Source organism: Phyllostomus discolor, chromosome 12, assembly GCF_004126475.2.
Source record: "Phyllostomus discolor isolate MPI-MPIP mPhyDis1 chromosome 12, mPhyDis1.pri.v3, whole genome shotgun sequence".
NCBI lineage: Eukaryota > Metazoa > Chordata > Mammalia > Chiroptera > Phyllostomidae > Phyllostomus > Phyllostomus discolor.
This window is the reverse complement of record NC_040914.2, coordinates 60,136,805-60,151,771: the sequence shown is the minus strand read 5'-3', so window position 1 is coordinate 60,151,771 and position 14,967 is coordinate 60,136,805. Positions and strand designations below refer to the sequence as shown.

Sequence of the window (14,967 nt, the reverse complement as noted above, 5' to 3'; positions counted from 1 at the left end):
GCTCCACCACCTCCCTCGGCCCCGCCTCCGTCTTGCTCCGCCCCTCTTCGACAGTGTCCTGTTCGTCTCCGCCCAGATCTAGTTGAGGAGTCTCTGCCTTGGAGCCGAGACTTGTCCGGAGGTTCGCGACGCGAGCCAGTGGCAGAGCCATGGCTGGCGGGGAAGACCGCGGGGACGGGGAGCCGGTATCAGTGGTGACCGTGCGGGTGCAGTACCTGGAGGACACTGATCCCTTCGCTTGTGCCAACTTCCCGGAGCCGCGCCGGGCCCCCACCTGCAGCCTGGACGGGGCACTGCCCCTGGGTACACAAATACCCGCGCTGCATCGCCTGCTGGGGGCGCCGCTCAAGGTGAGGGCAGCCGGAGAAAGGTTGGAGGCTATCGAGGGTTCAGGGTTTGCGCCGTGAAAGCCTTTGAGAGGTGCCCCCCAGGGCGAATCTGGAGTGGTTACGCTCCGACGGGAAAGTCTTGGGCTGGGGACCCAAGGTCCACATGGCCCTGCTTGCGGCAACGCCTCTCGAGTTTAAAGGAACCTGAAAAAGGGAGATGGGATCTTGTGGTCTGCACCACCCTGGCTGCCCCTTGAAGTGAGGCCCACCTGAGGAGGTGCTTAGGGTCCACTCGATGCCTGTCTGCCTGGGTAACTGCTCTGGATTGGATGACGGTAGATATTTGGGTGGTAGGGGACCCAGGAGGCGGAGCTGGGAGCGTGTGGACCAGCTCCCACCTCACCTCAAGCAGGGGCGGAACTACGAGGAGGGGCGGACCCGGGGCGGGCCACTGAAGGTGGCAAGGTTTCGAGGGGCGTCTAGAGGTTGAGTTGAATCCTGCTGTGTAGAGTGTTGCCACTGCAGGTTGGGGGTCTGGCTTGGGAGTGCCAGAGGCGAACAGACTTTACGGAATGAGGGGAGTCCTCGAGAAGCGTCCCGGCCTGGGACACGCCGGGCGCGGGAGGTTCCACTGGTGGAAAAGCCCTTTGAGTCACCGCCCCCACCATCTCTTACTCGCGCCACCGCGGGCGGGCAGCTGGAAGGGAGGAGGCGGGCCAGGCTAATTTTAAACCGCTGTCCTGCCCTAGTTTGCCTGCACCCCGGAACCGACTCGTGCACAGTACCAGGAAAGGCCCTTTTCCAGATGGCGGGCCCTAGCTCTCCTCCCGCTCGCTGCACTCGACCCCCCGCAGGCAGCCCTTTCCGGCGCTCCGGGTTTCCGGGCTAGGACTCGGGGAAGTGCACTACCACTTCCTAGGCTTCCCAGTCAGCCAGTCTGCACTAAGTGGTGCGGGAAAGGAGAGTGATTTGGTGACGGTGCCCTCCCCTGCTCCCAGCCTTAGCTGGGTCGCCGGGTTGCGCAAACTTGCCTCCCCGCCACAAGGCCCGGGGTCTCCCTTGGAATGTGCCCCGGGCGCCGGCCCCCAGCCTGCATTCCTCGCGCTAAGGGCCAGCCCCGCCTCCGAGCTCGGGAGGGAGAAGTGGTGAGACTATTGGCGTGGGGAGTGGTGCACGTTCCGGCAAAGCCCGGGATTCAAGACCACGACTTGAAAGTGGCGGCACCCTGCTCACTCCAGTTTTGATGCAACAACCCACCCGGCTCCCTGCCCTGCCCTGGTGGAAGGGGTAAACTGAGGTGGGCCTGAAAGAAGCACGTCCAGCCTGAGGCCACCTCCTATGCAGGTTGGGTGCTGGAGAGAGAAGGGTGCTGAAGTGAGGCCAGGTTCCTGGAACTCCTGGTGCTGAAGTAAGCCTGCAGCACTACAGAGAACCCAGTATTCCTTTCATCCCACCCCCCACTCTAGGATGGGGCTTAACCCTGACACCCCTCTTTCCAATTAGGGGCAGGTTTGAGAGGTCAGCTACAGGAAGGAGGCTCAGAACACCCCCACCCCCCATTTAAGGACCCATCTCCTTACCCTACCAAGTGCCCTGCCCTCTTCTCTGCTTCTAGCTAAGGACACTACTGAACTCAAAGAATGTGCTAAGTCCCTGCCAACTCAGTCCTTCTGCTTTCCTCCCTTTTGGGATCTCCCACCTGGTATACCTAAAGACTGCCCTATGCCCCACAGGCAGAGTATGGGGGTGGACACGCTGGGTTACCACAGTGCTCCGGGCCAGGACTCCCTGGAGCTGGCAGCTCTGCCAGCAATGGTCAGATGCACTGTGATGTGCTCATCCCAAATATAAACTGTGACCACAGCCCCAGAATAGAAGGCTGGAGGAAGAAGGCTGAGAATAGGGTAGGGGCAGAGACATCAGAGAGCTGAGAGAAGGGGAGCAGGGCCCCTCCTTGCAGGAAATGTCAACAGCTGGTTCCTCCCCTCGTCCTATAAGTGGGTGCCCCAGGGGCACAGACATGACTCAGGCCTGCCTTGAGAGCCCCTGTGCAGGGCTGTAGAGCAGGAATAAGAGGAAGGGGTTTTGTACTCCCGGCTTCATCCTCTGCAGAGTTGCCCAGCAGAGGAACAGGATACAGCCACCTCTGCCCTCCCTCACTGGGCACTGACCCCCATCATCCCTGCAGACCCTGCCTCCTCCCTGGGGATGTGCAGAGGCCCAGCCTTCTTTCTCTCTGGGGCTCCACCCCACAGAGCCCATTGGGCTAGGACTGCCTCTTGAGTTCCCCTGGGGTTTCCTTTATAAAGGACTTGGAACTTTCAGATCTGTGAGGGCCTTGCTCATTTCCTCCCAGTCTAGGAGGAAGCTCCTGGCCACAGCCTCTGACTCATCTCCTGGCCCTGGGTGGGGGGTAGGCAGGGCTCTGGCAGTGCCTTAGACCATGCCTGATGTCCCCAGGGGAACTCAAAAATATCTATCTTCCTTCTATTGCCAGAGCTTCAGTCCGCTCAGGGTCTTGCTCTTGCCCCAGGGGAGAACCTGCCTCTCCCGCCCTGTGGCTCTTCTCCTTACCCAGAGCCTGCCTGTCCCGCACTGCCTGCTACAATTTGCCCTCCTGGGTGCTACCTCAAGAGCTCTTCCCTTACACGCAAAGGCCCTGCCATGTCTGGGATAGTGCTGACCTCTCCCTGGGCTCAGGGCAGAGGGACCTGGGTGCTGCTCTGACCCTGAAGCAAAGGCCAGAGGAGCCCCCTACCCCTAGCAGCGGAGATAGCCCTAGAAATCTGTCCATTACCAGCAAACTGTGTTTCCCCCGTGTGGCTAAAGATCACAGTAGGACAGGAGTTGCAGTGTCTTGGAATGTTTCCTGACTTTGCCCCCTCCTTGCTCCAGCCTCAGTTTACCCTTCAGAAACAGTTATGGCAAGGGCGCTTATGTGTGAACTTGACCTGCTAGGACAGGGTCAACTGGAAGGGTCCCAGAGGATTCTTAAGGGCAAGATGGAGTGCTCTGGCACATCCGATTCGCTGGTCACTGTGGACTGGGGAGCTGGGGTTGCAGCCTGGTGAGGGACCCCAGGACCTAAGTCCTGGCAGAGGCGGGCACTATTACCCCAGCATGTATGGTGTGTGTGTGTTCGTTAGCCCTCCCTCGCTGCAACTGGGAGGACCAGTTTGGGGTATTTGCAGAGTCTGGAAAGCTGAGGGGCCCCCTTCAGCTCTTGGCAACCCTACAGGCTCCAGCCTTCACCCCACCTCCGTTGCAGGGTTCCCTGGAGCGGTTCCAGAGAACATCCACTTAAGATGTAGGTCAGTTAGCCCTGGCACCATTTCTGGTTGTGCAGCCTGGTGCAAATTCTGTACCTTGGTCTCCTCGCCTACGAAAGGGTTATCGGGATCAAAGGAACTGGGAACTAGGCAGCTCGGTGCATGACACAGAGGAGCCATGACAAAAGTGGGTGTCCCTCCTCAGGGGCCATCCATGTCTCATCCAAGAAGTCAAGGTCTAGTTGGAGACCCAAGGTAACAGGAAAGGAGGGGCATCAGAGCACAGGGTCTTATGTTTGCAGAAGAGAAGAAAAAGGCAGTTTGTAAATTATTTCCTTAAACAAGGGTCCTTCAGCATATCCTTATGTCCTCTCCGCCGTCTTCCTTGTACTCTGCCCCTGGCCTGTTCGTGCTCATCTGATTACACTGCTATGGAAACATGGGGGAGAAGACACCAGGGCCCCCTAAGCTTAGCCCTGCACATCAAATCATATGTAACCAGTTGCTTGGGGCTGCCAGAAAAACCTGAGCCCAGAGGATCAAAAGGATAAGGGTCTGGAGACTAAAGCCAGGGGCTGGGCCTGGGAAGAATGGGGGAGGGACACCACCCCAGACGGGAAGTGTGGAAGACGAGAGCCAGGAGGGAGTCAAGGATGCAGACCCACTCTGAACCTGTGCTGACCCTAAGCGCTGTCAGCAGGGACCAGGGTTCGGGCTTACTCAAGCCTGGCGCAACCCCAGGGTGTGAGAAACAAGGCCCAGAGGTTTGGCTCTCAGAAGGGTGACCCCAGGAAGGGGCCAGGGCTGCGAGGGACAAGCACCACTCAGCTGGCAGGAAGTCTCTGCTCTTTGCCGCTTGCCGGGACAAAGCTCTCCCCAAGACAGATGGCTGGAGGAGGGGAACATTGTCCTGCAGGCCCCGGGCTGCCTATGACCCCTGGACCTCCTCTCCAGAAATGGGGCCCTGGCAGGACTAAACAGGTGACATGGTTAGGGGAGCCGCTGCTACAATGAGGGTTTAGACCTGCTCCTCTGAGGAGGCTGGGGGTGATGAGTGCTTAAGTCTTCAGGATCCTGCCCCCACCTGGAGGCAGGTATCCAGGTATCCTGCCCACTCGGGATGAGAGCGTGCAGGAGGGGAGGGGAGCAGGCTGGGCCCCAGCTTTCTGTGGGTGTGCTTCTTGGGCCTGTGCCTGGCCAGTGAGCGTATGTATACCTGACCGTACACCTGGGTATGTAAGCCGTTACCGGGTATAATCCGATCACCCCTCCAGTGTTTATCTTTACACCACTCCACGGCTCCCCTGGCTTGGCACCCTTGGCACCCTTGTGCATCTGCATTCATTTGCGGCCTTTCTCTGAGTCAAGCCTGCCTGCCTGCCCAACCCGACTGGAAAGCAGGGAAGGCAGAGGCAGTGTCTCATTCCCTGCTACGTCCTCAGCACCTAAAACCAGCCCAGTTCGTGAATGCTTCAATGAATGAGCTGTTCTATACGTGTGTGATTTGGGGGATCCCTGAGGGAGGCTGTGGCCCTGGGGGAGATACGTTTGTCTAGGGTCCCAGAAGGAGTTGCAGCTGCTCCTGGGTGGGGGTGGGGAGGGTAGGCTGCTGAGTCATGCCGTGGGAAGAGGGATCAGGGGGAATGTGGGGCTGCCCTTGACTGAACTGGCCCTGGATAAAGTACCCCAGCCCTGGGGCCTTGCCCCCCACCTCAGTTCTGTCCCCAAAAGGCCCTGGAGAAGGTGACTCTGCTCCTAGGGACGGGAGAGAGGCCAGGCTAGCCCAAGAGGAGGGCAGGCAGCCAGACAGGAAGTGGGACAGAAAACAGGCTGGAGTATTTGTCCTGTGTCCCATGTCCCATGCAGTGGGGGGAGGTGGTTACCCAGGGGCCTCATAGGAAGGGCCTGAACTGCCAGGAAGGAGCTGGGTCAGCCTCTCAGGCATAGCAGGGGTGCCAAACAGAGGCAGGGCCGGACTTCCTTTCCACCCAGGGAACCTAGGGCAGCTGGAAGCCCCCAGGCTCGGTCCCAAACTAGGCAGGGCTGACAGAACACCAGGGCAAATGTGGGGTTGACTTTCCCAGTAAGATGGAGGCCAGAGGCCCCCTGACTCTGCAGAGGGAGGCTCTCCCTGGGTCACGGCACCTCAAGGAGTGGGGCCACTCAAGTCAAGGGGACTTTGCTATGGAGGAGGTGTGCGGGAGAGGCACGGTGCTGCCATCACAGCAGACTCTCCACGGTCACCTCACTAGGCTCTTCTACAGGTATTCTCAAGGGGCCAAGTGTCCTGCCCAGTGGTGGAGGGGAGCCAGGCTCAGCAGGGAGAAAGTCATGAGAAGCAGATAGGTGGATGGAGCATGTGCCTTCTTGTTCCAGTACAGGTTTCGGGAACTCACTGGAGACTGACTGAGTCAGACCCTAAAATCTGGTTTTCAATAGGCCACTGGGAGGCCTGGAGGGACTGGGAGCCTGTGGGTTGGGCCCCACTCCTCACTGTCTTATCTCAGGGAGAGACACACACATCTCTCCCAGCTGGGTTTCCACCTCCCAGCATTTTTTTCCCCCAAATTATAAGAGAAAGGTTATTTGGAAAGTTACAGAGGTAGTAGAAATGAGCCAGCTGGGCTGCGTAGACTCAGGAAACAAGTCACAGAAGCAAAAGAAGGGCCCTCGGAGCCCCTGAGAGAGAACGGCAGAGGTAACGGGAAGGGCTGTGCTCCTGAGACGGGAACGCGCCGCCTCCCAGCATTCTTAACACTTTCCCCTGGGCTTGAATGCTTTGTGGCTGCAGCTTATCACCCCACAGGGCTGTGAACTTCCTCGAAGGCAGGAACTTCCTCCCATCTTCTCTCCATTCTCCTTCCTCATTCATGTTCCTCAGCTCAGCACGTGCCTGGCGAGCAGTTACTGTGTGTCAGGTGCTGCGAGAGCCTCCCGCACCCAGCAAACACATGGTGACAGGGGAAGGACTCCGGCGCCCAGGATATCGCCCTGCTCTGGGGAAAGCCTCAGAGCAGGGTGCACACGGGGCGTGGAGTGGGCTGCATAGCATTGGCTAGAGGAGTCCAGAAAGTCTTTTTTTAAAGAGCCTTATCTAATCTGAAACCTAAAGAATGAGTGGCTGTTAGCCAAGACGACAGCACATACAAAGGGCAAGGGAGTCTGGCACCTGAGAGGGATGGTGCGTGAGCACTGCTGAAGAAACGCGTGGCCGCAGTGCAGAGCCCGTGCTGGACCCCTGCCAGCACCCTGAGGAGGAGGTGGGAGGTCATGGGGGTCTCCATACACACCCCAGCCCTGACAGCTGTTCTCTTTGCCCCCAGCTAGAGGACTGTGCCCTGCAAGTGTCTCCCTCTGGATTCTACCTGGACCCTGAGCTGTCCCTGGAAGAGCAGCGGGAGATGCTGGAGGGCTTCTATGAAGAGATCAGGTCAGAGCTGATGAAGCCAGGAAGACTAGGCTGGCCCCAGCCTCGCTCCCACCAGGGGCTGGCTCAGGTGTCCACAGCCGAGACACCTGGTCTCTGGCCTGGGCTCTGGGTCACATCCTGCTGCCCCAGGGAACTATGCCAGGGGAATCCCACGGCCTGGCCAGTATTACCTGCTGCCCAGGATGGGAGTGGGGGACTGTCCCACATACCTAAGATACCTGTGTTTGCATAAACACTTCTGTCTGGCCAAGCCTTGGGCTTGGGGGAACATTTGGGGAGGTCTTTGGCAGCCCTGGTGTGGGGGAAGGGACCCCAGGGAATGGGCTGGGAGCTGCTGACGAGGCTGCTTGATTCCAGCAAAGGGCGGAAGCCTACACTGATCCTTCGGACCCAGCTCTCGGTGAGGGTCAATGCCATCTTAGGTGAGTGTGTGAGAGCGTTGGTGTCTGGCAACCACCCCCGCCCAGGCGAGCCGGCCCAGTTTCTTTCAGGCCCTGGCCGCACAGTGAGCAGGAGGGATCAGAGACGGGATATGTGGCCCCTCCCCTTCCTATCCTGACCTCTCCTTCCGGGACCAGGGCTGATGCCACAGCTGGACGTGGGTGGGGGCTGCGCAGAGTCAGGGAGTGAGTAGAGGAGGAGGCAGGGGGTTCAAGAGAACTAGAATATTCTTTGCTGGGGGGCGGTGGTTGTGTCTCAACAGAAGAGGGTGTCAGTGTCCACTCGAGGTTACTATGCCCACCTACCCCTTGCAGAAAAATTGTACGGCTCCAGCGGCCCTGAGCTCCGCCGCTCCCTCTTCTCACTAAAGCAGATCTTCCAGGTGAGGCCCAGAGGTGGGCGGGGGTGGGCATCCAGCCTGAGCCCCCGTAAACTCCCCGTGGCACCCGCAGGAGGACAAGGACCTGGTGCCTGAATTTGTGCACTCAGAGGGGCTGAGCTGTTTGACCCGCGTGGGTGCTGCCGCTGACCACAACTACCAGAGCTACATCCTCCGAGGTTGGCCCCGCCCCGCCCCGCCCCCGCGACCCTGGCCCTCAGTGACCCCTTACTGACCTCTTCTTGTTTCTGTGTCCCTAGCAATAGGCCAGCTGATGCTTTTTGTGGATGGGATGCTGGGGGTGGTGGCCCACAATGAGACCGTGCAGTGGCTGTACACACTATGTGCCAGCCAGGTGAGTGGGCCTCCCCGCAGTCACGAACCCTCTTCCCACTGCCTCTGCCTGGGCCTCACTTTCCTCTTCTGCAACATGGACTAGAATGGAGTTAGTCTGTGGCCCCTCTAACCCTAGAAAGCACTTCAATGCCTGGGCCTACAGCCAGGGTCTTTTTGCCAAGACTTTCCTCTCTGGGACCAGCCCCAGGAGCCCCGCCCCCTCCACACCAGGTGTTGGCACAGGTCTGGCCCAACCCCCACTCATACGTGGTGACCCCCCCCATCCCCCCGCCCCTAGTCCCGCTTGGTGGTGAAGACCGCTCTGAAGCTGCTGCTGGTGTTTGTGGAATACTCTGAGAGCAACGCGCCGCTCTTCATCTATGCCGTCAACTCTGTGGCCAGCACCACCGGTCAGAGACTGCCCCTCCCTCCCCCGCCACTCAGAGCCCTCTGTCCTACCTTTCTCCCCGTGACTGCTCTCCCTTCTGTGTGGCAGGTGCTCTTCCGTGGGCCAACCTGGTGTCCATCCTAGAGGAGAAGAATGGTGCAGACCCTGAGTTGCTGGTGTTCACAGTCACCCTCATTAACAAGGTGTGTGTTGAACCAAACACGTGGCAACCAGACGCCAGCTCTGAGCTCCTCAGCCTCCTGACTCCGGGCTCCCATCAGCCTTAGCCTTGCCCTCCTCCCCTCACCCTCTAGACTCTGGCAGCCCTCCCAGATCAGGACTCCTTCTACGACGTGACGGATGCACTGGAGCAGCAGGGCATGGAGTCACTGGTCCAGTACCACCTGGGCAATGCGGGCACTGACATCGACCTGCGAGCTCAACTTGTGCTCTACGAGGTGGGCAGGGCCACCAGGGCCCAACTGGAAGCAAGAGGAGGGGAGGGAGGGGGCGCAGTTCCCCAGCACCCTGCCCTACCTCAGCGGCTCATATCTGGGCCCATGTCTGCTAGAGCGCCCTGCGTTTGGAGGATGGAGACATCGAGGAAGCCGTAGGTGGACGGCGGGAGCGGAGAAAGCCCTCTTCTGAGGAAGGCAAGAGGAGCCGCCGATCTCTAGAAGGCGGGGGCTGCCCCGTGCGCACCACAGAGCCTGGGTAAGAGCCGGCCTCAGTAGCTGGGGAGATGGGATGGATGGGCCAGGGGTAGCCCTGTCTCCTGACAGACCCCGCCTCCAGCCCCACAGGCCCCTCCTCCTCCACCAGCAGCCCTGTTACACCTACAAGCCCCGCACCCAGCCGGGTGGGCCCTGCCTCTGGCCTTTGTACCTCCGTGAACCTCTTTCCTGCCCTCTCCGTGGTGCCCGCAGCAGCTGACAGTTCCTGTGAGAGGAGCGTCTACAAGTAAGCACCGGGATAGAGGCTGCCCCCGCCTGGAATCCTCTCCCTGACCTGTCCCTCTGCTCTGCTCCCTCCCATGGCCCTTCCGCCTCCTCTTCCCAAACGCGTGCTTTCTCTCTCTCTCTTTCCAGACTTCACCAAACTGCTCCTGTTTGGTAAGTGACTGCTGGGCGGTGGGGGAGGTTCGGCTCTAACTGGACCTCCTCCTCCTGAGGCTCCTCTTCATTTCTTTCTGGCATTCCACCTGCCTTGGCCAATGTCATCTGTCTCCCTCCCCCCTACTGTCTTTCCGTCACTGCCTCGGACTCTTGTGCTGCTCTGTCTTTGTCTCTTACTGCACCCTGTCGGGCTTCATGTCAGTGTCTGCCCTCCATTTATAGTTTCCTCTTGTCATGCCTTCCCGAACCCCCTCCTCTTCCCACTGTGGCCGGGAAAGGATCCCTGATAGCACTGCCCAGTTCTGTGTGGGTGTGGGCAGCTGGGCTTCGGGGTGGAGCTGGCACCGCAGTTACTATCTCTTCTCTCATCCCCCCCGCCCAGGGCCCCTGAGAGCCCCCCTGCCCCCCAGCCCCCGGCTGGGCAGGCCAGGCTGGAGTAAGTACAGAAGCTAGCCTCCCAGGCCTGCCAGGCGCTCATGGCTTCAGCATTGCTTCCCGCAGCGGGGGTTCCGCCTGCCTGTGCAGCCAGAGCTGGGGGAGTCTCAGGCCCCTTCCCCCCCATGCTTATCCCGACCTAAGGACTAAACACTGGGGTTAGCTCCCTGGTGTCACAGTGGTCCCTGTGCTTCAATAGTGACAACCTAGCAGCTTTGACCGGGGATGAGGATGTGGACTCCCAACCTGCAACCTATTCTCCCGGGCCCTCGGGCCGGGACTAGAGCAGGGAGGGGACCTGGGCTGCTGTGTGTTGTGGCGATGGAGGGGCAGCCTAGGGCTAAGGTAGGAGCAGGGACTCGGGGCCACCGGAAGCTGGAGGGGCCAAAAAGAGACTGGATCACATTCATTATTTCAACATAAACTGAGTGCAGGTCATCTACCAGGCCCCGTTCTGGGCACAGGTCAGAGCTCTTGGAAACAGCAGACCGGCCCAGGGAGGGATAGTCCACTGGGACAGCCGTCCCCTTCCTACACTCCAAGGATCCTTGTCTAGAATCAGAACAATGAACATGAGCGGCAGAGTTGCTAGTTGGACACTAAGTAGAACTTCTTTCTCTCTGGATGCCGACCTGGGAATGCTGGGCTGGCAATGACCCTCCCCAGATGTGGAGGACTGAGCGTGGGCTGGCCTCGGGCGTTCGGGTCCTGGGTCAGCTCAGTGTGCATGGTCTGTTGGTGTGTGTCTGTGTGCGCCTGCAATTGGAGGCAACGCCCAGGGGCCCAGCATGTGTACCACCCTGGGCTGGGGTGTGTCGGACAAGCTCACTGACGGGTGCCTCCCCCCAGAGCCCGGTTCCTGGAAAATGTGGCAGCGGCAGAAACAGAGAAGCAGGCTGCACTGGCTCAGGGCCGGGCAGAGGCACTGGCTGGGGCAGTGCCCGACGAGGCTGATGGGCACCCAGGTAAGTCGGTGTGTGGGCAGAATTGACCCATGTCTCCCTGTTGCTCCACAGAGGGCATGACACTGGTAGCGGCTTCTCTTTTTTTAGATACCCGGGAACTCTGGGGTTCCCCCGAAACAGTCCCTGTACCCAGAACACTCCAGAGCCCTGCCCCCCGAGTCCTGCTCCGGGCCCAACAGAGCTTTGAGCCAGAGCCCAAGAAGCCACTGGCCCCACCAAGTCCCAAAGCCGAGCCCGCCCAGGAGCTCCCTACCCGTGTCCCCAAGCTCTGCATTGGGGACCTGGACTTCTCAGATCTGGGGGAGGATGAAGACCAGGACATGCTGAACATGGAGTCTACAGACACCGGAAAAGGGGTCCCACCCCCACCACCCCCACCGCCCTTGTTGTCAGGAGGCCCCCCACCTCCTCCACCCCCACCTCCCCCACCCATCAAAGGCCCTTTCCCGCCACCTCCACCCCCGGCTGCCCCTCTGCCCCCGTCAGTGCCCGACAGCCTGGCCCTCCCCACCAAGAGGAAGACGGTAAAACTCTTCTGGCGGGAACTTAAGCTGGCTGGGGGCCACGGAGGCTCCGGGAGCCGCTTCGGGCCCTGCTCCACCCTGTGGGCCTCCCTGGAGCCTGTCTCCGTGGACACCGCCCGGCTGGAGCACCTGTTCGAGTCCCGTGCCAAGGACGTGCTGCCTTCCAAGGTAAACGCACCCCCATCTGCAAGGTAACCCCAGTGGAGAGGGGAGGGAATCAGAGCTCAAGGGTCCTAACGGCTGGGGCGGCCACTCATTTCCCATAGGGGGAAACTGAGGCAAAGAAGGAGTGGGGATTTGTCTGAGGCCTCAGCAAGGGATCAGCAGGGTTCTAACCAACATCTGAGTTCATCCCAGGTCCCTGGTTGTAGGGTGACCCCTCCATTTGGCCATTTAGATGGGGGTCTTAGAGTGCCCTCTTAGCTTGTTGCCCCAGCCAGTCCCTTTCCCAGTCTCACACTGCCGTTTCCCCAACCTCAAAGAAAGCTGGCGAGGGCCGCCGGACAATGACCACGGTGCTGGACCCCAAGCGCAGCAACGCTATCAACATCGGCCTAACCACTCTGCCACCTCTGCATGTCATTAAGGCCGCCCTGCTCAACTTTGATGAGTTTGCCGTCAGCAAGGATGGCATTGAGGTAGGGATACCCAGCTGGGGGTGTCACAGGGAGACGGGGGTGTCTAGCCCTCTTCTTTGGTCAGTGGGTATTTCCTGTCCCTCCAGTGGTGGGCACGGGCTCGGCAGAGCAGTCCCCGGACCCTGCCCCTGCGGCACCCCCCAGAAAGTCTAGGGGAGGAGTCAAGACCAACACTTGAGGACTCAGGCCAGCACTGAGTGGCCTGTTGGGGTGGTGGCTGTGTCCTCAGAAACTACTGACCATGATGCCCACAGAGGAGGAGCGGCAGAAGATCGAGGAGGCCCAGTTGGCCAATCCTGACATTCCTCTGGGCCCTGCTGAGACTTTCCTGATGACTCTTGCTTCCATCGGGGGCCTGGCTGCCCGCCTACAACTCTGGGCCTTCAAGCTGGACTATGACAGCATGGAACGGGTACCTGGGTCATGGGATGGGACAGGCAGTGGTGAGCATGAAAACCATGTAGTCTAAGAGTCCCTGGCTTCCCACACCAGGAAATCGCGGAGCCACTGTATGACCTGAAAGTGGGCATGGGACAGCTGGTGCAAAATGCCACCTTCCGCTGCATCCTAGCCACCCTGCTGGCTGTGGGCAACTTCCTCAATGGCTCCCAGGTGAGTGATGGCACATGGGGGCTGGGGGCCAGGCTCTGGAACCACCCAGGCCCAGGCTCAAACAAGGTCCTTTCAGAGCAGTGGCTTTGAGCTGAGCTACCTGGAGAAGGTGTCAGAGGTGAAGGACACAGTGCGCAGGCAGTCACTGCTGTACCATCTCTGCTCCTTGGTGCTCCAGACGCGGCCAGATTCCTCCGACCTCTACTCAGAAATCCCCGCCCTGACCCGCTGTGCCAAGGTTAGCACCAGCCAGAGGCTCGAATAAGACTGGGCACGGCGAGGGAATGCTGCTGCTGGGGCTGGCTTCTCCCCCCCTCCCCACTTCAGCTGCTGTGTCAGGGCTTGCTCGGCTGCAGGCGTTCGTCAGGGCTGTGTCCTCTGTCAGAAATGCTTTCCTCTATTGGCCTAGCTACACCTACTCAGTCTTCGGGTCTCAGTTTAGCTGCTGTTTCCCCCAGGAATCTCTGTTCCCCACTGGGTCAAGTGGACTTGTCTGTCTCCAGCAGCAGACTGCAAACCTTCGGAGGGCAGGGGCTGGATCTTGTCTGTGTTCCTATGGCCCAGGCTGACCAGCCATAGGCAGTGCCTTCTTATTGGGGGACAGCCTGTGGACTCCCCTGCTTTTCCAGGTGGACTTTGAGCAGCTGACCGAGAACCTGGGGCAGCTGGAGCACCGAAGCCGGGCAGCCGAGGAGAGTCTGCGGAGCCTGACCAAGCACGAGCTGGCCCCAGCCCTGCGTGCCCGCCTCACCCACTTCCTGGCCCACTGTGCCCGACGTGTTGCTATGCTGCGAGTAGTACACCGCCGTGTCTGCAACAGGTGACATCAGCCCGAGAGGCAGGACTGCCACCGCTGTCCCTCACACCCAAGCAGGGCTCACCATCCCTTCCTATCCTGTCCTGCCCAGGTTCCATGCCTTCCTGCTGTACCTGGGGTACACGGCACAGGCAGCCCGTGACGTGCGCATCATGCAGTTCTGCCACACGCTGCGGGAGTTTGCGCTGGAGTACCGGACTTGCCGAGAGAGGGTGCTGCAGCAGCAGCAGAAGCGGGCCACCTACCGTGAGCGCAACAAGACCCGGGGACGCATGATCACCGAGGTGGGAGCCCCTTCCAGGTTTTGACTGCCACCCCCATGGTTTCCCTCCCTGGCTCCCGGCTCATTCTTCTCCCTTCTCTAGACAGAGAAGTTCTCAGGTGTGGCTGGAGAAGTCCCCAACAACCCATCTGTCCCAGTGGCTGTGGGTAGTGGGCCAGGCCGGGGTGATGCAGACATTCACGCCAGCATGAAAAGTCTGCTGACCATCAAGCCTGAGGACACCACACACAGCCGCCGTAGCAGAGGTGGGACCTGTGGCCACTAGAGGGAAAGGGTTTTGCTTTGGGGCCACCTTAGCCTGACCTCCGTCTCTGGCCTCCCTCAGGCCTGGTCCCGAGCAGCTCCCCAGTCATGCCCACAGCAGTGGGGCCCTCCACTGCACCGCCAGAAGAACCCCCAGGCTCCAGTTTACCCAGTGACACTTCGGATGAGATCATGGACCTGCTGGTGCAATCAGTGACCAAGAGCAGTCCTCGTGCCTTAGCTGCTAGGGAACGCAAGCGTTCCCGTGGCAACCGCAAATCTTGTGAGTACTCCCCACACGCCCACGCCCGCTTTATCCCCATCAACCTCCTCCAACCCTGCTCTGTCCCTGCAGTGAGACGGACATTGAAGAGTGGGCTCGGAGACGACCTGGTGCAGGCACTGGGACTTGGCAAGGGACCTGGCCTGGAGGTGTGAAGGCGCTGCCTCCAGGATGGATATCTGTCTGGGCCATAGCCTGCATGCAAAAGACTATAGAGAAAGGAGGGTTCAGAGCAGAATTCTGGGCATCTCCTCAACCCCGGGGTCACTCTGTGCCTATGGCCAATTCCTTGAACAGTATTAGCTGTGTGTGTGTGTGTGTGTGTGTGTGTGGGAGCGAGCTCCCTGAACATGTGGAGCATAATAAAGTTTTCTTAGCCAATCCAAAAGTCTTCATCTTCTTTTAAGGGACAGACCACGTTGATTCTATAGCAAAAGGGAAATACCAAAAGCATAAGCTCTTGCCTCATCATCACCCACA

The 14,967-nt window shown here is 59.7% G+C and overlaps 1 protein-coding gene across 3 annotated transcripts; it reads left to right on the top strand.

The window, feature by feature from the left end:
* The first annotated feature begins 60 nt into the window (after positions 1-60).
* Positions 61-14,875, top strand: FHOD1 (formin homology 2 domain containing 1). 3 transcript variants are annotated; one of them, XM_028501853.2, is made up of 24 exons: positions 61-350; positions 6,922-7,028; positions 7,386-7,450; positions 7,784-7,851; positions 7,922-8,027; positions 8,109-8,203; positions 8,483-8,594; positions 8,681-8,775; positions 8,887-9,030; positions 9,144-9,286; positions 9,368-9,532; positions 9,661-9,684; positions 10,070-10,123; positions 10,972-11,087; positions 11,175-11,779; positions 12,094-12,249; positions 12,479-12,661; positions 12,742-12,861; positions 12,938-13,099; positions 13,491-13,681; positions 13,770-13,962; positions 14,044-14,206; positions 14,287-14,487; positions 14,560-14,875. In XM_028501853.2, exons 1-24 carry the CDS (start codon positions 150-152, stop codon positions 14,640-14,642), a joined length of 3,552 nt encoding a protein of 1,183 aa, XP_028357654.1. In that variant the 5' UTR covers positions 61-149; the 3' UTR covers positions 14,643-14,875. The 3 variants fall into 3 exon arrangements, with proteins under 3 accessions (XP_028357654.1, XP_028357655.1, XP_035867883.1); XM_036011990.1 differs by lacking the exon at positions 12,938-13,099 and having other exon boundaries at positions 150-350; XM_028501854.1 differs by lacking the exons at positions 9,661-9,684; positions 10,070-10,123 and having other exon boundaries at positions 66-350; positions 14,560-14,865.
* Positions 14,876-14,967: the final 92 nt, after the last annotated feature.